This window comes from Colias philodice, chromosome 10 (genome assembly GCF_061535455.1).
Source record: "Colias philodice isolate Cphi_HAF_F1 chromosome 10, ilColPhil1 Martin Lab GWU primary, whole genome shotgun sequence".
In the NCBI taxonomy this organism is placed as follows: Eukaryota; Metazoa; Arthropoda; class Insecta; order Lepidoptera; family Pieridae; genus Colias; species Colias philodice.
In genome coordinates, this window is record NC_143095.1 from 9,738,928 (window position 1) to 9,762,378 (window position 23,451).

The following is a 23,451-nucleotide window of genomic DNA, read 5'->3' on the forward strand; positions in this document are numbered from 1 at the left end:
TCATTCATTCGACCTGTGCTCGATACTTGCAGGTACATACTTAACATTTTTGCCATAAGTGGTCTACATATTATATAAAAATGAAACCCGTTTTCCTTGGTCACGTCACGGCATCACGCGTGAACGGGTGGACCGATTTCGATATTCCTTTTTTTATAATATTCCTTGAAGTAGGAGGATGGTTCTTATGGAAAGAAAACATAAACATGTACCACGGGCTAAGCCAGGGCGGACCGCTAGTATGTTATAAGTTTAATACATTTGTATTCCAATAGTTTCCACACAAGATTTTTTGCCTGCTTAGCAACTCCACACAATGTTATAAAGATTAAAAATGTGATACTGCTCATAAAAATCATCAGAAAATTTATTTACTCAATCCTTTTGTTGACAGATGTTATCAGATAGGTACTTAATAGGTTTAAATAAAACGACTTTATAACCAAACTAAATTTTATGCTTAATTTATTTGTTACACAAAAATATGTACACGAATAACATTACATGTTTTAAATTTGGCAGATGCATGCATATATGCATAAATCAATAATAATATCATCAAAACAAATCTCGATATTTGCACTTACTACATTCATACAAAAGTTATAAAAGCCTTATAAATACAATTTTCTTATGTTTACATTCATTTTATGAGGAACTTATAGTTTATCAGTTGTTCGTTTATATAATTATGAAATAATAGGCCTATTAGATTGTTGAGCAAATAATGTCTTCAGGTTTTCTGGAGGGAAGACACCCTTTTCCGTAATAATGCCAGTGATCAGAGAAGCAGGTGTTATGTCGAAGGATGGATTCCAGCAGTTGATACCTGAGGATAAAATAAATGTTATATAACTATTACGAAGAAAGGTTTTTTCTGCAGTATAAAGATAAACGAATTAAAAACTGTAATAATTCCCAATTCAACTGTGTATTTTATATCTTGACTAGCGACCCGCCCCGGCTTCGCACGGGTGCAATGCTGATACTAAATACACTACAGAAAAATTGTGAACGTTGAAAAAATAAAAAAATAAAAATAAAAATAAAAATAAAAGAAAAATAAATAAAAATATAGCGGCCCGCTCCGGCCTCCGGCATCGCACGGGTATAAAATACATAGCCGGGCGGCCGCAAACGCTACGTCCTGCAATTTTTAAATCTGTAATATCTTCGAAAATATTCACTTAAATCATACGGTGTAAAGGGCCATATAGATCTATATTAAATGAACAATGTATCCATGGTATTTAATTGGTTAAGGATTAATGCTGTATTGGTTAATATCGCTTCGAAAATTAGCCATTATTTGTCGTAAAAAGTAAATAACAAAAAAAAGTTATTGTGGGTTATCCATAAGAGATAGACATATACCATCGCGGACTTTTCTGTAGACCTTTTCAATGTGTATAATACTTAGTACATTATTTTGATAAAACTCGTAGGGTTCAGCCTGCGTTTGCAATGTAAGCGGAATAAATGTAATTTTTTACGACATCACATTAGAAACCTCAAAAATAACAGTACTTCTCCACTACTTAATGGATCTTATTATACATATAAACCTTCCTCTTGAATCACTCTATCTATTAAAAAAAACCGCATCAAAATCCGTTGCGTAGTTTCAAAGATTTAAGCGTACAAAGGGACATAGGGACATAGGGACATAGGGACAGGGAAAGCGACTTTGTTTTATACTATGTAGTGATGTACTTCGTAATTTTGAATAGTTCAAGCGAATTTTGAAAATAATTTTCAGTGTTCAGATTTGATAAGTTTTTTTCATGAAGACCTTTTTTATTTAAAATTTCTTAATTTTAATTATTATTTATATGATAGATATAATTAATAATACCTGGTGCAGCGATCCTCCTATCACCAATATGTGTCATTTCATTCTCCGGCCTCTCTTCAATCTTGATCCGATCTCCGGAAGAAATGTTCATATCTATGGAAGTAAATGGAGCGGCCACATAGAAAGGCACATTGTGGTATTTCGCTACTATCGCTATTTGGTATGTTCCTATTTTGTTTGCTGTGTCACCGTTCGCTGCCACCTGGAAGAAAGACCTTGATTCTTTTCTACGGAATTTTATCTTACATTTACTATGTATAATAATTTGTAAACCATTTTTATACCTCAAAGCAATAAGCAATTGGCTGATCATTTGCTGGGACAGCTGATTTGTAATTTTTATAATGAACTAGCGGTCCGCCCCAGCTTTGCCCGTGGTACATATTTCGCAATAAAAGGTAGCCTATGTTCTTTCTCAGGGTCTAAAGTGTCTGTGCCAAATTGCATCAAAATCGGTTGAGAGGTTTAAACGGGAAAGCGTAACAGACAGACAGACAGAGTTACTTTTGCATTTATAATATTAAGTAGGGATAATATTGGAAGATTAATTATTTATGATCTTAATTCTAACGTATTACATATTTTATTATGCAACCAAGCAATTGCTTGGTACTACTGCATAATAAAATATGTACATGAACAACAAAAAGAACATCATTTTGTTCAACATGCATTTTATAAAACCGCAAATGGGAAAGGCTTTGATGTTGAACAATATCTGTTTATAAATGCCATAAAGAAAAAAAATATTATCTCACCCGATCAGCCCCCACAACGACCGCTCCAATATTCCTAACATGCATCAGGGCAGCAACCATGCTATCCACAATGAGGGTAGCTGGTATTTTCTCGTGAACTAGCTCATAGGCAGTTAACCTAGCTCCTTGGTTGTACGGCCTCGTTTCCGTGCAGTATACGTGTTCTGGAATAGAAAATGTATATGAAAAATTGTATAATATGTATGTATGCTTACTTATATTAGATATGTGTGTTTGTCTTTCCTTCAGGTCGCAATGGATTTTATTATATGATTTTTTTTACTAGAGGATAGTAGACTAGAGAGTGGAATATCTTATTGCTATATGATCAATATTTTGAAATGGGAATTTTGAAAGAGTTTCAAAAACTTAACAAATGAAACAGAGGATACAGAAAACATAGTGATAGTAATTAAAACATTCATGGTAAACGATTCGAATTTGATAAATAATTATTTATATTTCTTTTTTTTTTCAAAACCAGGCCAATTACGTTATTTGTACTATTTTAAATTCTAAACAAATTCTATGCTAATAAAACCATAAACAATTTCAATGAAAACATAATATCTTGTCATAATAAATGTTTTTAGGCATTTAATTAAACAGTATTAATGCCAAGAATGTAAAGTAATTAGTCAATATCAACAGAATCGTGTAAATTATGTAAAATTGGCTGCAGTACAACTTATAAGACAGCGGCTGAATTAGTTCTTGGCACTGATAATTTAATATAACATTTATCATGGAAATAAGACATTACTATTTAATTAATGTAAAATATTAAGGTTAGTTTGTTATCAATTTTATAATTAATTATCTGTTTTCCATTATTAATTAGGAATGGTGATTTCAATAATTCAAAAATAGAGCAGGCTCCAACTTCCAAGGAGATGTTCGTTTGCAAAAATAGCGGACCAAAATCTGACTTCTGATATATATTGTATAGATCCCAGACATCCTATAGACAGATGTTGCCAACCAGTTTTGTGGTCCCCCTCCCCCCATCCCGGTAATTAAATATGGCATACAATGAAAAAAATAAAAATTTCCGAAACATGCCGTGTAGGGTATCAAATGAAAGAGCTTATTGAGTATATCACGAATATATAGCATACTATAACATTTCTTACACTTTCTCTAAGATTTTTTAGAAAATTTACGAAAATGCTCCATTTTTGAGTTAACTTTAAACCACTATAGATTGAAAACTCATGAATATATTTTTTAAATTATTATTTTAAATTATTAACAATAGTCCATTGTTTACGATTCAATAGTTCGTACAGTGAAATAGTTGCATGGGGGAGTGGGGGGAGCATTCAAAGATGGCGAGTATATTTTCAAGTTTATGCCAAATCTAATCACACAGATGACAGAGGCTGATTCAAGAATTTTCTGCCATATTTTTCATTCTGTCAAACACAACGACAGTGCAGAGATAATTATTTGAAGCCCTGACACCGATATTTTTGTATTAGGCCTTTATTTCTGGCATAAACTTGAAAATATACTCGCCATATTTGAATGCTCCCCCCACTCCCCCATGCAACTATTTCACTGTACGAACTATTGAATCGTAAACAATGGACTATTGTTAATTATTTAAAATAATAATTTAAAAAATATATTCATGAGTTTTCAATCTAAAGTTAACTCAAAAATGGAGCATTTTCGTAATTTTTTTAAAAAATCTTAGAGAAAGTGTAATAAATGTTATAGTATGCTATATATTCGTGATCTACTCAATAAGCTCGTTCATTTGATACCCCACACGGCATGTTTTGGAAATTTTTATTTTTTTCTTTGCTATGCCATATTTAATTACCGGGGTGGGGAGAGGGGGACCACAAAACTGGTTGGCAACATCTGTCTATAGGATGTCTGGGATCTATACAATATATATCAGAAGTCAGATTTAGGTCCGCTATTTTTGCAAACGAAACTCCACTGAGAGTCCGCTCTAAAAGAAACAATTTAATTTCTTTACACTGTCATAAAGTGTCATCTAAATGCTAATCTTTTAATGAAAGCGTAAAGCAATTTGTTCCAGTAAAAGTAGTTTCGGAGGGTATTCAATGCAAATAGATAAACAATGAAATATTTCCTCTCTATAATATTAGTGTATAGGTCGCGTCATGTAAAAAGAACGCTGACGGTTAAGCTGCGCATTGGCGATTTATTGGTCTATTTGGTGTTATGAGGTGGTATAAGAATTAGAGCAGGCTCCAAGGAGAAGTTCGTTTGCAAAAATAGCGGACCTAAATCTGACTTCTGATATATATTGTATAGATCCCAGACATCCTATAGACAGATGTTGCCAACCAGTTTTGTGGTCCCTCTCTTCCCACCCCGGTAATTAAATATGGCATACAAAGAAGAAAATAAAAATTTCCAAAACATGCCGTGTGGGGTATCAAATGAAAGAGCTTATTGAGTAGATCACGAATAAATAGCATACTATAACATTTCTTACACTTTCTCTAAGATTTTTTAGAAAATTTACGAAAATGCTCGATTTTTGAGTTAACTTTAAACCACTATAGATTGAAAACTCATGAATATATTTTTTAAATTATTATTTTAAATAATTAACAATAGTCCATTGTTTACGATTCAATAGTTCGTACAGTGAAATAGTTGCATGGGGGAGTGGGGGGAGCATTCAAAGATGGCGAGTATATTTTCAAGTTTATGCCAAATCTAATCACACAGATGACAGAGGCTGATTCAAGAATTTTCTGCCATATTTTTCATTCTGTCAAACACAACGACAGTGCAGAGATAATTATTCTAAGCCCTGACACCGATATTTTTGTATTAGGCCTTTATTTCTGGCATAAACTTGAAAATATACTCGCCATATTTGAATGCTCCCCCCACTCCCCCATGCAACTATTTCACTGTACGAACTATTGAATCGTAAACAATGGACTATTGTTAATTATTTAAAATAATAATTTAAAAAATATATTCATGAGTTTCCAATCTATAGTGGTTTAAAGTTAACTCAAAAATGGAGCATTTTCGTAAATTTTCTAAAAAATCTTAGAGAAAGTGTAAGAAATGTTATAGTATGCTATATATTCGTGATCTACTCAATAAGTTCTTTCATTTGATACCCCACACGGCATGTTTTGGAAATTTTTATTTTTTTCTTTGTATGCCATATTTAATTACCGGGGTGGGGAGAGGGGGACCACAAAACTAGTTGGCAACATCTGTCTATAGGATGTCTGGGATCTATACAATATATATCAGAAGTCAGATTTAGGTCCGTTATTTTTGCAAACGAAACTCCACTGAGAGTCCGGTCTAAATAACAAATATGTAGTTGCGAAGCCACGACTCGAGAGCCTACTTCAAAAATAAAATAAGCAGCAAATAACTTTCGTGCTAAACTCGATACATGCCAAAACACACCCCATCATTTTCATCCAGCGTTCTTTTTACATGATTCGCGTTATACCACTCACCCAATCGTTTAGCAGCATGCAACGAGCGTATAACCCCCAGCGCAGTCCCATACTCCGCTGTGGCCAACGAGCCAGTGTTACAATGTGTGAGCACCCTCACAAGCCCGTCCCCCTCTAAACTCTTGAGTATAGCCTCACACCCGTTTCTGCCTATCGCTTTATTGTCCTCTATGTCCTTGGCTAACATGCCCTCGATGCTCGCTATGAATCTGTAATTTATGGTTTTTATTTTAAATTTGCCGCTTTTAAAACAAACAATAAAAAGAATGTGTGTCAGAAGTGAAACTTCTTTGGCACACGTGTCAGAAGTGAAACTTCTTTGGCAAGATTCAAAGATACTAAAATCGTCGCCTTAATGACGTGACGGTATTGCCATGACGCGACCTTGAAATTTAACTCTAAACAGGCCTTAAGAAGTTTCACTTCAAAAATTTAATATTTTAAGTTTATATTAGACTAGCTTAACGCCCGCGGCTTCGCCCGCTTTGTCTAAAACCTAGTAAATTATATACTAAAACCTTCCTCTTGAATCACTCTATCTATTAAAAAAACCCGCATCAAAATCCGTTGCGTAGTTTTAAAGATTTAAGCATACAAAGGGACATTTTCTTTCTTTCTTTCTTTACATAGGGACAGAGAAAGCGACTTTATTTTAATACTATGTAGTGATAAAGTAATAAAAGCCATGAATATGTATGCTGTTGATTTGATCATTAAAAAGCTAAAACTACAAAAATATTACGCTTTTAAATGGAATAACTAATAAGTAATTTCACCTCTAGAATAATGTATGTGAAAATACACTAAATAATATGTAACTTGTAACTTGACATTTATAATTTGCAATAAGATGGGTGACCTCAGAAAACAAGTGACTCATTTATCGAAGAACTGCAACATGGTATAGAATAATATACTTTGTATTGTAAGTTGGTAAATGTATTTGAATATTTATATTGACGAGTTGACGACAAGTCTATAAATATTAAAGTCAAAATTATCTGATTCCGATTAATTGCAATTTTGAGCATAATCTCTTACATTTTGAAGGTCGAAAGAATTTAGGTGATTATCGTAATCTTTAAAACCACGTCTAAACAGATGGTTCGCGATCATACCATACATACTAGTTATCACCAGCGACCTCGTCCACATAGGCCTTTGTTAATAAACACAATATTTACTTTCTTAGGGGTATTTGACATTTTCAATGAACAAAGCCTTAATTCAACTCGATACAATTTGAGTATTATTATCAATTATGAAGTGTTTCTTTAAATTGACAAAACTATTTTATTTATAAGACTCATATCGAAATTGGTTATGTCGTTTTTGAGATTTAAATACGAACACACTTTCAGACGAACGTTCACGGTCAGTTAGAAAAATACATTTGAAACTTTCTTATAAACTTTATTTTGAATTCGATTACATTAGTAAATCTCCCAATACGTTTTTCATATATAAATCATTTTTATTTACCGACAGATGGTTATTACTTTTTTATTATACATAAAATGTAATAATAACAAAAAGATGTACTCGTCACCGACTTATGTACGTTGCTTATCAATGTTTGCATCGTTTATCATAGCATAAATTATTATAAAGCTAGAGTTGCGCATGTTAGTTGTTTATTGAAAAGACATTTATTTATTGGCGTCGCTTGATGTGCTAGATGCTCTATATAATTTAATGATTTATCCCGCGGCCTTGTTTGATAAAAAGTCCATGATATATAGGTTATAGCTCTACGTAATTGCATTCGATTGAATCGCTGGAGCGAGAAGAAAGAAGGAACGTACATATTTGCGCATCATGATATAAGTGAAAATTATAGCATATAAGTATATGCATTTTTCGATAAAAGTAAGATTGTGTTGTTTGTACATTAAATATTACAAAGTAAAATACATAAAGTTGTTGATCTAACTTAAAAAAATTATAAAGCGATAAATTTTCTAAAAATACGCGAATTTACGACGTTTTTGGGAACGGCCGCAGCGGGATGAAGGTAGTAGAATATAGTTACTTACTCTCATACCGTATTAACCGTAGTTCCCAAAGAAGACTTCAATTTTGTGTGTTTTTCGAAATAAAAAAGTTTTGCTAGGTTTACAGGATAAATATAAATTACATATTACTTACATATTATTCAATAATAAGAAAAATATAAATTAAAAATAAAAATGTCAGAAAAACATATCTGTTATATCTTTAGGACAAACAATATCATAGAATCTCCAAACAAACACGTACCTCTCTTTAAATTCCTCAGGTGTTACAGACTCATCAGCACTCAGCGAATTGGCCAAGCTTATCAGCTCATCGGCTGCCACTTTTATGTTCACAGCTGTTGTTCGCGCCGACACCAAATAATTGAGTTTGCCTTCTATCTGAAATTGATATTAGACACGGTTATTTTCATACAATTACACGCTGTAAGAACGGTCACATTAATTATGGGTACAGATTTTGATTTGATTTAGATCCTATGCGAGCAATTGAGGAGTTTTGCAAATTCCAATCGAAGTTAAATAATTTTTTACTAAGCTAACTAAGTATATTCAAAACGAAGAATTAATGTTTGTACAACATATGGAAATTTTCAGTTTTATTTTGAAGTAACTATCTTCTTATTTTAAGCTTAGTATTTATATTTGCACTGAACAAATAAGTGTGCATACGCAATAAAATGAAATCCCGTGTGTTCTTGTGCGATATGGGGCAAATGCATTCAATAGGTAGGTATATATATACGTTTCATTGATCGATTTCTTACGGGTAAGTAGGCTATCGGGCCTTTGCACTGCACCAAGATTTTTATCAGGCGTCTTTAGCTGTAGCAATAAAAATTAACTTTAAAGATAAATTAATGCTTACATGAATATAGTCTCACTTATACGGAAGCGGATATAAATTTAAAAAATGTCAAATCCATCTCTATATGTTTTCGTAATCCAGATATTAAAGTATGCAAACATACTGTAGCCTCCACGTTCTCGTTTTTTATCAGATAGTTTATTTTCCTATACATAGGTACGTTTTTCAGGTCCATAATCTCTAAACACGAGATTGTATGACCCGCAATGTATTGTAAAAGCCCTTTGTAAGAAAAGTTTATACATATAAGCTTTGTTTTTTTTTCAACGAGCGACTAAATTCTTTTGTCACAAAAATACCTGCAATACCTACGACTGTTTTGCACAATTGTAATGTGCTGAGTAGCCGCCTACGGTACTTCGGTGCTATTTTTAACCGACGTTCCGAAAAAAAAATAACACAGGTCAATTAGTAGCGTATTTTTAACACCTTTTAATTATATGCTAGGTACAAGCTGTCCCACGAAATTTCGTCAGCACTCAAAAGGAATACTTTTGCTATATTTTTTCACTGTAACTCCTTTTATTTTGGCCATAGCGTGTTATAGCTAATCTAATAAGTAATAACCGTCCTTTTGAAATGGAATATCCAACCCGAATTACTTAACTACAATTTTTCAGTTAGAAAAAATAGTTCCCGAGATTATATCTTCCAAGCAAACAAACAAAATTTTCATTTCTATTTAGGTATATTTAAGAAGTATAGTGTATAGATAAGATAATTAATCATTTTTATTTACGTCACGTCTCCCCTTTATCTATTTTGTATAACTCAGCCAGTTATTTTAACAGATTCTGATTATACAAGTACTTGTCTCTTTACCCTTGAAACGAAACTATATAAGTACTGCATTAGTGTCTTATGCCATAATTAGCAATATAATGCAGCCATAACCGTGTTGGTTATCAATGCAAGTGGATATAACCCTACTAATATTATAAATGCGAAAGTTAGGATGGATGGATGTTTGTTACTCTTTCATGCAAATACTACTGAACCGATCACAATGAAATTTGGTATGTAGGTAGCTGAAGACCCAGAATAAGACGTAGGCTTATTATATACTTTTTATCCCAGAAATCCCACAGGATCGGGAACTATGCGGGTTTTTCTTTGAAAACGCGGGCGGAAATCTAGTTATTATAATTAATTTATTATTATGCTTCAGGCGCGTTTATCGTGACTGCCGCGTGGGGTCGTGATAAAAGGATGCTTTAATCTCAAGACGAGTGCTACCCACACGTTCATTGCGTAATCAGTTCTCTTTGTTGGATTACAGATAAGATAGTTTTGTGAAAATTTCATTTAATAGAAACGGAGATCAGAAAACATGTCTGAAAGTATAATAAAACCGCAAAATATTTTTTCATCATTCATCTAGATTCTAGGGGAATTCAATTCATTTGGATGAATTCCCCGAGATGAACAATGAAAAAATATTTAGCGGTTTACTATACTGTCAGACGCTATAATGCTCTACACTTAAAAACTACATTATTATATTTCGAACGAAAAATTAAAAAAAAAATCATATTAAAATAAGAAGTGTGAAAATGGAAGTAATCTCATATTTAAGATATATACACTTTAGATAAAAGCTACTTGATTCATTTCCATTTTCATTAGATGAACAAAATTATGAATAAAACCAATGCAATAACAAAAAAAAAATATAATAATAAAATGGCATGAAATGTGATTTGTACAGTTTAAATTACAATCATAGAAATTTTAAAATTTTGCTATCCATCCAGCAGGTACATCAAATCCAATTGATACAACAATAGCTTCAAACTATTGACACACATTGATTTCAAAATTATACTTCCGTGATCCTTCATGCTTAAATTTGACCAACGTCAATTGAGACGGAACCTAGCAATAAAACTATCAATTTAAGTATAATCTATAAAATGTTGCATGTAAGTTATCACACTGACCTCTTGTCTCATAACTTTCTTGTCTGAGCTGTTATCATTGAGGAGCTCTATGGCAAGAGATAAGCAGCCTATAATAGCTATAGCAGGGGCGCCTCGCACCTAAAAGTTCAATAAACTTTATTAATATTTTAATAAGATTTTAATTAGAACCTCTGGGTTCGCAATACTCATGTGAAATGAGAAACACATGCTATCAAATGACTAATTTTTCCTTTTTATTATATTTATAACACAAAGCCTTGTAGTGTTGTTTTAAGAAAGATTACAACTGCTGGAATTGGAGAATGTGGAATGTAAAACTACATTTTATCTAAAAATATAGCTGACTACAAACATTCCCCCATCTTAGAATGTTGATATTGAAAATATGTGTCACATTTAATAAATACCTCATAACTCAAACCACAAAAGCTAAAATAATCCCAGTCTTTAAGGTAAAAGCCAATAATCACTGGCAAAATGCCAGGTAAAAGTCAATAATCGAATGGAAAAACAAATGTGTCTGCAGTATGTCATAACTCTCCTCAAAATATGTGTAATACAGTTGGTAATGATTAATGAATGAGAAAAGAAGATAACAAAAATCTTTTGGTAAATAAAAAAAAAATACAAATAATAAACTCTCCATATGTGTTATCAAGATGAACACCGTTTCTCACCTGCATTTTATTTATAACCTTCCACCCATCTTCCACACCTTCAATTTTAATATACTTCGTTTGTAAAGGAAGAAGCAATTGATCCAATACCTCTAAACTTCCGCGTTTGTACCTTATGGATTCGAGACTCATTTTCTAATAATCTAGACGACAGGAGTTACTACCGAGAGTTACTAACTGCCTACAAATATTCTAAAATAGATGAAACATACGTTATACAGTGTAGTTTCAAATTATTTACAAAAAAAATTGTCGGCACTTGCTGTGTTGGGAGCAACTAAAAACTAATCAAAGTTTGACAAACACGATAAGTCCTTTAGTAAGCACTTTATTATGATGTTGTGATATGTCGCAGGCCCAACGAAGAACGCAAAACTACAATAATTAAATGTTTCAACTACAAATTCTGTGTATTCATTTTTTAATATTTCCCGCTGTCACAAGTCACAACTCACAATTCGCAAACGTCATTGCCAAATAGTTTGAAAAATAATGTGCGAATTTTTTATGAACAGTCCACACTCCACTGTCATGAAGACAGTTTGATAACACTCTATAGTCTATGGTTAACTTTAGAAATTCCTAACTTTAAAATATATACATTTAACGTTAAACATAATATGTTGGTGAAAAAATGGTAAAAAACAACAATTTTACAATAAATAATACATAGTGCAAATTAGAAGATTTAAGTAGTTTTAAAATGTTGTCATCACTACATAGTATAAAACAAAGTCGCTTTCCCTGTCCCTATGTCCCTATGTCCCTTTGTACGCTTAAATCTTTGAAACTACGCAACGGATTTTGATGCGGTTTTTTTTAATAGATAGAGTGTTTCAAGAGGAAGGTTTATATGTATAACAACATCCATTAAATAGTGGAGAAGTACTGTTATTTTTGAGGTTTCTAATGTGATGTCGTAAAAAATTACATTTTTTCCGCTTACATTGCAAACGCAGGCTGAACCCTACGAGTTTTATCAAAATAATGTACTAAGTATTATACACATTGAAAAGGTCTATAGAAAAGTCCGCGATGGTATATGTCTATCTCTTATGGATAACCCACAATAACTTTTTTTTGTCATTTACTTTTTACGACAAATAATGGCTAATTTTCGATGCGATTTTAACCAATACAGCATTAATCCTTAACCAATTAACCCGTGACGCGTCCGGCGCACAGCCGGCACCGATCCCGATAGTGTCAAGGGAGTTCACGAAATCTAGCTTTTTTATGACTACCGAGTTTGAAAATTTTATTTACCCTATTGTTCTATAATTATATGCCATGTATGATATATTTTTGGAAAGAGGAAGAAACTAGTTATAGCATAAAAATGTAATCATGACGATATATTTTTTCTATAAAATTATAAAAAATTGATTTTCTTTTGTTTTAATTTTAATTGCTTACATACTAACACTTACATGATAACGCTGAGTCATCAAATGATCATATTCACGTTTTCATATCACTACACGATTGCCAAATACATTCACTTATATTTTCACACATTTAACACAACGTATTTCACTATGAATAATAACAAATCTCCATTATTCACAAACAAGAAAAAAAGCGCCATTTTGCGTCTTCCGCACTGAAAAGTTGAGACACTTTTTCAATGAGTATTCTTCAAATATCCCTAAAACCAATATCATAAACGTATTCTACGTAAAATTTCCAGTAATATACGTCTCAATTATCACTCATCTAATTATTCCTCTCGGCATAATTCACAATCCAAATATTCGTTGAACAAGACAAATGTCACAAACTATGGCCGATGACGCAACTCAATCAATGATTCACTTTTTTTTTTTATTTTGTGGTTTTAGTCTTTATTGCCAGCGTCGGAGTCGTACCGATTCGAATTAAAAATGTATAAGGCATAGACAAATATTTTTTATACTGGAAACATTCACTTGTAAGCAGCTACAGGTGACCTTCAAAGTCATTGGCCGCGTTATGAACAGTCGTTGTTACGCAGGACGCTACAGTACAGTTTTAGTTATGAGCAACCGCCTGTACATAGGACGCGTCACGGGTTAAATACCTTCAATACATTGTTCATTTAATATAGATCTATATGGGCCTTTACACCGTATGATTTAAGTGAATATTTTCGAAGATATTACAGATTTAAAAATTGCGGGACGTAGCGTTTGCGGCGGTACCGGCCGGCCGGCCGCCCGGCTATATACATACCTATTTTATACCCGTGTGCGAAGACGGAGCGGGCCGCTATGTTTTTAATTTTTATATACAACGTTCACAGTTTTGCTGTAGTTTATTTAGTATCAGCATTGCACCCGTGCGAAGCCGGGGCGGGTCGCTAGTATTTAATATTTTACGCATAAAATAACTTAAAATATTTACATGTATGACGTTGTTAGCCATTATTATATAGGTACAATAAAATTAAAGATACATAAGTGAAGTCTAATGTATTTATGAATAAATTATGCTATTGTATCTTTGTATGTTAGAACTCTATAAATTTTTGAACGTAAGGCGGAAATTACCTCATATATTTTGTCTATGGTCTTTTTTATTTCCGCCCGGCATCGACGAGAGACGCATCGTCATTGTGCTGTGATTAAAAAAGAGTTGATCTTGAAGAGTCGAAGAAAAATAGCGAAATGGCTTCACCACGAGTCTTCATGGATGTGACCGCTGATGGTCAACCGCTGGGAAGGATTGTCATCGAAGTAAGTTGTAAAAACGTTAATTATGATCAAATTGCCTACTTGGGAGTTGTCAATCCGGCCGGCGTGATTGCAAGACCACGCTATTTGTATGAACGTATGGACAAAATTTGAAGTTATCTTTTACCCTTGTTACTCTTATAAGATTATAATTGTATAGTTTTAGTTACTTTCTTAAAAAACTACTTGCTGCTCGCCTGAAAAAATTACTTTTTATGGATCTAATGATGTGTAGCTATTATAATTATACATATCTATCAAGTAGTCATAATTAACTCATAGTATGACCGTGATTGTTTTCTGAAGGTCAATTCCTTTAATGCGTTTATAGGGTTTTATCTAATGGAATTTGCCGTGATAGTATTATGCATAGGCGTAATTTAATATAATTAACTATACCCATACATGGCGCGTTGCGAGGCGCCTTTTTCATTGAAATGTTTGGAAAAACAAAACTTCCATCCGCATATCGATTCTTTATTATTTAACATAATATTAGTAGGATGTTATTTATTTTCAAACCAAACCATTCTTATTGGCATAATATTATTATTATATATAATCAGTACTACAATTATTAAAACTCGTGTGAACATGTGTATCATATTCTTTAATTAAATAAATAACCTTACAGTTGAAAGCGGACGTCACCCCCAAGACATGCGAAAACTTCAGAGCACTATGCACCGGCGAGAAAGGCTTCGGCTACAAGGGCTCCACCTTCCACCGCGTGATCCCCAATTTCATGCTCCAGGGAGGTGACTTCACAAACCACAACGGCACTGGTGGAAAGTCCATCTACGGCGAGAAGTTCACTGACGAGAACTTCGTCCTGAAGCACACTGGCCCTGGAGTGCTCTCCATGGCTAACGCTGGCCCCAACACCAATGGCTCTCAATTCTTTATCACCACTGTTAAGACCTCCTGGCTGGACGGCAGGCACGTTGTCTTCGGTAACGTTGTTGAAGGAATGGATGTTGTGAAGCAAGTGGAAGGCTTTGGCTCCCAGTCTGGCAAGCCCTCAAAGAAAGTTGTGATCGCTGACTGTGGCCAGCTGTCTTAAGTTATATTATGTATTTATAAACGCAATATTTTAAGTTTAACATGAGTCCTCCTTTATACCTTCCCAGTAATAATAAAACTACTATCTGTAAAGTTACTGTGGTTCATTCCAATGATGTTATAAATTTATAACTATGCTCTAGGTCGCAAATTACGAATTGCATTTATTTCTGTGCATTGTTTATTCATAATAAATTAATTAACTTATCAAGATTTGTTTTTTTTTATATCCAAAATGCGAGAAAATTTATGGTTAAGTTTTATATTGATTTATATTTTTTATACTTCTGCAACTTACATATGAAGGTCATGTAATATTTTGGCGCATTAAAAAAATAGGTTCTTAATTTATTAAGGAAATACCGATTGTCGCATGTTGTATTATTTTTAAATCATGTTGTAGAGGAAATTGATATACTTAGATATTTTACATTGTATTTACACATAAAAAATGGGTGAGACTATTTATTTTGGATGATGTCATTTACAACAGAAGTTATGAGTGACTATATAGGTACTGAAAACGGAAATTCAACTATAAAATATATATTTAAAAAAAAAGCTTGTATGTGTGTGATGTAAATTAACTTGAAGGTCAATATGAAACAATGGTGCGATGAATACGACGGAAATAAAAATGAACTAGGCTAAGTAGCACCTACGTATAATTATCAGCTGTTTTGTTGATCGAATACAAGATAATATTCATTTTATTTATAAGTTTAAATATTATGTACCTACCTCTATAAATACACGAAGGGGACTTACTGATACAAACTTATCTATCTACGTATTATTGGCTCTAGCCTCGATAGTTCATCAGGGGTGGGTTTGGGTAGACTGAGCATTGTTATATTCTAGCGGTCGGCCCCAGATTCGCCCGTAGTATATGTTTACGTTTTTTCTCTATAAGAACCATCCTCTTCAAGGAATATTTTATAAAAAGAATCAACGAAATCGGTTCAGCCGTTCTCGAGTTTTGCGCTATTATGTTATAATATTTGGTGATTCGTTCGAAAAAATGAAAATTAAGAAATAAAACATCCAAATGTTTAGTTTTTCAGTAGTGTACCTACTGTGCGTAAAACAAAATACATATATTAAATGAAAATAAGATAGAGGCTTTATAATGTAGACTGAAATAATTTATTCAGTAGAACATAAACAATCAGATAATACCTACCGTAAATATGAGTAGCACCCATCAATTATTTTTATATCTACATTGTACAGAAAATCGTATGTGTGATAAATAGGTAATGGCACAGACTAATAATAATATACTACGTATACAAGTAATAGTTATTTTTAACAGTGAATCAGTGTATTGAAAAGGTTTCTGTTAAGTCATACAAAGTAGGTACTAATTGTTTGCTTTTCGTTGAATTCGGAAACATTAATCGAGGAGGCCTTGACTGAAAAATAATCAATATGACAATATTTAGTTAAGGGAAGTGTATATTTTGTTATTCTTGTTTAGTATGTTTTTAATTTTTTATTTGTGAAAGAAAAATATCTAGGTATTCCTAAAATATTATAATCATTAGCTAGCTATAGGTAGGTTCTAAGAGAACAATAAACTCCTGAATATCTGCGTCTGAATCTAAATCTAGAGAAATGGTTTGTATTTCATGAAAATACGAACAAAAAATTCCGAGCATTCAAAATTGAACTGATATATAATAACATTGTAGATTTAAAATTTTCCTACGGAATCCTAAGAGGCTCGAGGGCAAGTAAGGGTAAGGTCGTATAGCGGACACAAGTAAGGATTTATTGTTACATCGGCCTACAAATACCTATTCAATTATCCTGTGAAGGTAGTTTTTTTAAGAACCTCTAATTTATTGTCTTTAAACCTTTTTATTCAGTATGAGCAGGTTATACAGGTATAAATTTGTGACTATTTTACACTTTGAAGATCTTTATTGTGATAAAGAAGTAATTTTATTTTATAGAAAGACTTACTAATTTACTACCTTCTACTAGATTGATCATAAACGATATTAAAATTAACAATAAAATAAACATTTATGGTTAACCCATTGAGCCCCGAACGGCCCGATCGGTCCACGACACAATAGATTTTCTATTGTGTCTGTGATTCCGGGGCCTGAGTTATTAATGGCAATACTGATCCGGTATGAATTCAGGCTTTGGCTTTTCGATTTCAGCTTTCGACTGGGGACCACCAATTAGGGGGACCATAAATCAATCTGGCTAGGATTCATTAAGAAGGATGTAAATCATTCAGACCTACTACATACTACTACTACGCACTGCATATATTGATATGATATGTATTTGATATTGATAAAAATATTACCCACTAGATTTCCGCCCGCGGCTTCGCCCGCGTTTTCAAAGGAAAACCCGCATAGTTCCCGTTCCCGTGGGATTTCCGGGATAAAACCTATCCTATGTGTTAATCCAAGTTACCCTCTATATGTGTGCTAAGTTTCATTGTAATCGGTTCAGTAGTATTTGCGTGAAAGAGTAACAAACACACACACATCCTCACAAACTTTCGCATTTATAATATTAGTAGGATACTTATTTCTTAATATCTACACTGCGTTCCTTCCAGAATATACAGAATACCTGGAATATACCGGTCCTTAATCGTGCTTAAATTTATTATCTTCAAAGTTAAACTTGCTTTGAGAAACGGTAATCTGTATGCAACCCAGTTATACATAACATACATGTATTTTATGCAAAGCGAATTCCAGTTAGTAGTGCAGTCATATAGTATTCATTGATTTATCGTGTTTGATGAACCTTGGCTGAAATTGGTTTTGAGAACGCCATGAATTTTCTATTTCTTGTACACATGGCGTGTGTTCACGTGTAGATCGGAATATAATAGTAAATATAATATAGATAGTGTTATCTTTGTTGTTGAATGCTAAATGATAATAACCACGTCCGTTTACAGTTACTTATCTTGATGACCGCAGCCTTGTGCTGACGTAAATTGGGTTCTTACTGGTTCTTACCTATTAGATTATCTCTTTGTACTTCGATGTTGACTGGGCATCTATTTGTCTCGTTGGCAAGGAACAAGCTCTTCAAATGTCATTATAATTATCTACCTACTTACTTACATTCATATCAAACTATCAAAGCTTAGTTAGGTTAATATTCTCTAATACCAAAGATTGTGCGAATATTTATCATGGAAAACACTGCAAGGTCTATAAATCAAATTCCTATCTAGTATTTTTACCTTTTAGTTGAACAATACTTAGTTATACGTTTTGCCTGAAACTTATGATTTTAGTCGCATTTTTCTATCACAATAAAACACAATTTAATTCGTATAATTTTATTTAGCTAACCAAAATGATATCTTTGCTTAAAGTCAATAGTGCGAGAAAGATTAATAGTGCATTAAGAACGAGTCTAATTCCTCCAGATCCATAATTACAAAAGGAGGTTGTGCAGCAGGATGTGCAGGCGTATAATTTTGTTCTTTCTCCAATCACAATACAGCCAGGCTCGCAATGTTTGGTACAATTTCGCTCTAGAGCCCACATTTTGAGTGCTGTTGTCGAATTTTCATTAGAAGTCGTGTATGAGAAACGTTTGACCTGAAAATTATTCATATTAGGCAACTGAAATTGGATATATGTATTAGAACGATTAAATCTATACGATCTAAAGCTTACTGAAATTATCACATTTGACCTCTTTCTACCTATTTAAACGTATATGTATCAGAATTTCAGATTTTCATATTTCTAGTTTTTCAGGGCATACGAAGATTTGATACATTGCCTGTATCCTTAACGCAGGATTCCAATAATTGTTAAATGTGATTTTTTCAGTTCAATATTATTTTATATCTTGATCTCTCATCTTATACTAATTATCAGAACATAACTTACTTTCTATCTAACTATTAAATTTGCTGACTCACCATGCACACTCGTCTATCATTATTGCATTTGTGCATCAACGCAGAGTTATTGTGTCGGAGATCAGCACATTTGTCATCTGGCACGTCGGCATGGCATTTGTAGCACCACAGCTCATTGTTGGGGCGTGCTGCTGCTGACGTTACATGCACGCTGTCTCGGAGAAGGTCGCACTGCCCTGGAAACGAGAATTCTTTATTGTATTATCTTGTTTGATTCTTTATTGTATTTTTTTATTCTGGAGTTTTATGATGCCAGTGGCCAGTGGGGCTATTTGTTTTCTCATTGAGAATGATTGATAGCATTTTATTTATTTCTGATTATTAAGAATACCTAATGAAAAAAATACTAAAGTACCTAACTAGGATATTGTTGTTTGTTTGGTTATAAATGACAGTGTACATAATTGTCTAATTTAGGTACATGTTTTCTTGCTTTCGTAGAATGAAAAAGACGAATAATTCGTTATTATTCTACAAATTATAATGACTTTCAGTTAACATAACTAAAGAATGGCTAAATAAACAAAATACGATCTGAAAAAATTTGACAGATCGCCATCCCATGTTTTGTCTATGGCACTTTCGTATTTCGGCTTTCACGCTTATATACCCACGAAAATGTATTCGCACTGTTTTATCTACACACAAAAGCATCCTAAGAGTAAATAAGCAGCAAATTATTACACCATAAGATTTGTTTTGACATACCTGGTGTGAAAATTGACAGCGATACGAGCAGGAGACAGCGCATGGCTGATGGCGTCTGAGATATTTCCCGCGCATGTCGCAGCATCCGTATTGATTAGGGTCGACCTGTTGCTCCCGGCTGGTCCCGCCTTCCCGGGCTCGCCCCACCCCTCCGCAAGAAAAACAATCTGAACTTTTACGAAATCTTAAGAAAATTAAAACTTTTGCCCTTGTCTGAACGCGTCGTTCTTTGGAAGCTTATTGAAAGCTTCCAAACTCAATATATACTTGAGTATCGCTCTTTTCTGAAGATGAATGTTTTGATATTATTCTTTTATATTGTTTATTTAAATCACAGTTTTCTAACAATACAAAGTTTGGTTTGGTAGAATTGAAAGAAACTTACACCAATGTACAAATTGGGTATGATTTTGAAGTTGGGAACCCAATGTGTATCTATTTTTGTATCATGTCATCAGTATCATACATTTTACAGTGCCTGAAAAACATTAAACATGACTTATAAGTTCTATAAAATAAATTACCATATGCAACTATTCCCGTATAATCTAAGTACTTACATATTTAATCCAAAAACGTTAATAAACGGCTAAGGTTTTACGGTTAACAGAATAATGTCGTGTCTCATAAATTGTGATGAATTTATTCTAAAGTGGTCTTAATTTTCGTTCGCTGCACGTTATTACCTATAATCCTTAATTAAGGCTTTAAATTAATATTACACAGTCGCCAGGGAATGTTTTATAATTTTGTATTTTCATTAGAGGTTTAGATGAAAATTGACGCTTACTAACATTTTGGTAATTTATGAAAATATAAAAATTTCAGTTTAGGACTTAGGAGTAGAGAAGGTCATAAGGATGTAAAATTATTTTCAAGAGATTTGGAAATATGTATTATGTTTGTTGACAATGTTTTAACTTAATAATTAAAATATCGAATTAAATTACGCCAATGATTTGATTTATCTGACTTATCTCTCTCTACCTTTGTCTAATCTGGAAATTAATAAATATGTAATTAAAATATTATAAACCTTAAGTTCCAAATAACTGCAACTAAATCTGCAACCATAAATAAAAAAGAGACTAACTAGGATGTGTGCCAAAAACGTTGTCATCATTGTAAAAGGAAACAATGCGGCTAAAGATCTCTGATGGCAGCCTAATTGGCAATAAAGGAACTTTAGGGGCAAATTTCATTAGAAACCATTGTCAGGGAGCGCGGTTGCGTCGAATTCTGCCGCAAATATCACTCTTGACTCTTTATTACCTGAAGGGGAATAATTTTAAGCAATTTATGATTTACGAGGTAACTGATCAGTTAACGATAAATTTGGTTAGTAATGTGTTTGTTTTCTTATGTGATTCTGTCAATATTATGCTTATGATGTGTGATATTTATTACAAAACTTTGGCTACAAAATAAGTTTATTTACAAACTAGCTTAGCACCCTTGGGTTGTATAAAACTTATATTTACGACCCAATAGATTATATCCTAAAACCTTTTCTATCTAGTCAAACAAGCTGCATAAAAATCCATTGCGATGTTTTAAAGAAGCATACTACCTATATAAGTACATAAAGACAGACATACAGACAGACAGCGAGAAGCGACTTTGTAGTGATATTATTGCTTTAACCTCGAACAATTTTCACTCTATCAAGTTTATGAAACTAGTACAGTAAATCCGGATAAAAAAGACCGTATGTTTCAGACTGAGTGCAATTTCCTTTTTTCGACGGTTCTATGCTGTATTTACCGACATACGGGTATTTTTATTTTTGCGAAAGGTTAGATATTGCTTTTTTATTTATCCAAACTTTTTAACTGACTACAAAATATTGCTCTATCATAGTTATATTATGAGGTCTAAATAATATCATAAATCCACATGCATATTTCATGATAAATCAATTTTGTAAACTGTAGGTAACTAAATAAGATATTTCTTAGTACCTACCATACGTTGGTTATTGATATATGCTTTCCGAATCGGTGGTAAATGTTAAACATATGACGTAATGACGTTTCAAAAGTGCTTCTAGAAGAAGTCTAATTGAATAAATAAATGTTTGAGTTTGAGTTAATCAAGTGGAAAGCTACTATTATGATGCGATTAGGCACATGCTATTCGTTTTTTTTTATAAAAGCCTAAAAGCAATGTCAAGGAACACATTGTAAACAGTCTAATCATAATTCTATTTTTCTACACTTAAATTGGAACAGATAATATCATTTCTTTAAATAGATAATTAAACAAACAACAATAGGAGTAGGTACCTATAATATTGATAAAACATTGTCAGTTAAAGTAGATATTTACTTAAGTAAAGACATTATCGGTGTAAACTGTGAGGCGCTGAGGCTGAGCACACCGTGTTTATGCTAATCTAACGCTCACAAAGCCCGGTTTGTGCCAAACTTTATCTTTAGTTCGAACAAATTTTCTTAGCAATATCCAAACCACGCCTATATTTCATGAGACTGTTTTACCTGTTTAATTTCCTTAATTGTGTTTTCTCAACGTTCCCGAATTTCCGAAGACAGGAAAAACAAAAAGAGACTAAACAAATTAGCTTAATTAAAAATGTGTCCTAAGTATACTATTTTCATTACGAAAACAAGCAAATAAATCTATACGCTACGCTTATACCATATATCGAGAATTTATGAGACAAGAAGGTCTACTAGCATTCGTTTTGAAATAAAAGTTCAATGATTGGTAAAAATCAAATTTGGAAGCAAAGAGTTATAAAAATAAAGATTTTAACAAAGATTGTGTTTTTATTATCAGAAAAAAATGCTTTCTATTTAGTTACTTAACTACTTTAATAAATTTTTAAACAAAAATATCGCAATACTGACAACGTTAATTATTATACTAATTAGACTCATTGTTAAAATTGTTGGATAAATTATTATTAATGAATTCAAATTACGCGTACTTGTTACATTTTAAGTTAATGACCAAAGTCTGACTAAAGTTTACATTGTCTAAAAGTACTAGGTAATATCGGAACAATCTGGAACCTATTGTGTAAGTAACATAAGGCTTGGTTTAGGACTTAGGTCTGATGTTCTAGATTAGTTTTAGGTTATTCTACGTAGCAATTATCTGTAAATCCTTATGTAATGAGAAATTTTGAAAGAAATTCGATCAATAGGCGGGATTCGAACCCGCATCTTTTGCCATTCCGTGCGGCAACTGGCAAGTAGCTTAAAGCATTTGAATTCTATAAAACTAAAATATTAAATTTAATACTTGTGCTTTCTGTCATAATATTTTTTACTTTCAAAATAGGTACTTCAAATCTTCGTAATAGATTCTCACCCGATCGATTACAGTGGTTAAATATTGACATTGTTACCTCGCTTCGTAGGTAAACATGTGTCTACTATTAATTTAGAGCAATTTGTTGTGTGTATTTAATTGTTGTAGATTATTATATAAAGACATATTATAAAGCTGAAG

General features: G+C 32.7%; 3 protein-coding genes across 4 annotated transcripts; 1 reads left to right on the top strand and 2 right to left on the bottom strand.

Moving 5' to 3' along the window:
• Positions 1 to 448: 448 nt before the first annotated feature.
• LOC149485407 (methylthioribose-1-phosphate isomerase) lies at positions 449 to 12,070 on the bottom strand. 2 transcript variants are annotated; one of them, XM_089700202.1, is made up of 7 exons: positions 11,572 to 12,069; positions 10,913 to 11,011; positions 8,349 to 8,485; positions 6,090 to 6,298; positions 2,614 to 2,777; positions 1,856 to 2,057; positions 449 to 829 (listed from the first exon to the last, which is right to left on the bottom strand). In XM_089700202.1, the coding sequence occupies exons 1-7, from the start codon at positions 11,701 to 11,703 to the stop codon at positions 690 to 692; spliced, it is 1,083 nt and encodes a 360-aa protein (XP_089556328.1). In that variant the 5' UTR covers positions 11,704 to 12,069; the 3' UTR covers positions 449 to 689. The 2 variants fall into 2 exon arrangements, with proteins under 2 accessions (XP_089556328.1, XP_089556329.1); XM_089700203.1 differs by lacking the exon at positions 10,913 to 11,011 and having other exon boundaries at positions 11,572 to 12,070.
• A 2,036-nt stretch (positions 12,071 to 14,106) lies between these two features.
• Positions 14,107 to 15,555, top strand: LOC149485408 (peptidyl-prolyl cis-trans isomerase-like). The gene is made up of 2 exons (XM_089700226.1): positions 14,107 to 14,285; positions 14,917 to 15,555. Exons 1-2 carry the CDS (start codon positions 14,217 to 14,219, stop codon positions 15,343 to 15,345), a joined length of 498 nt encoding a protein of 165 aa, XP_089556352.1. The 5' UTR covers positions 14,107 to 14,216; the 3' UTR covers positions 15,346 to 15,555.
• Positions 15,556 to 18,656: 3,101 nt separating this feature from the next.
• LOC149485409 (uncharacterized) lies at positions 18,657 to 20,059 on the bottom strand. Its single transcript, XM_089699628.1, has 3 exons — positions 19,975 to 20,059; positions 19,267 to 19,442; positions 18,657 to 18,937 (listed from the first exon to the last, which is right to left on the bottom strand). The coding sequence occupies exons 1-3, from the start codon at positions 20,057 to 20,059 to the stop codon at positions 18,677 to 18,679; spliced, it is 522 nt and encodes a 173-aa protein (XP_089555754.1). The 3' UTR covers positions 18,657 to 18,676.
• Positions 20,060 to 23,451: the final 3,392 nt, after the last annotated feature.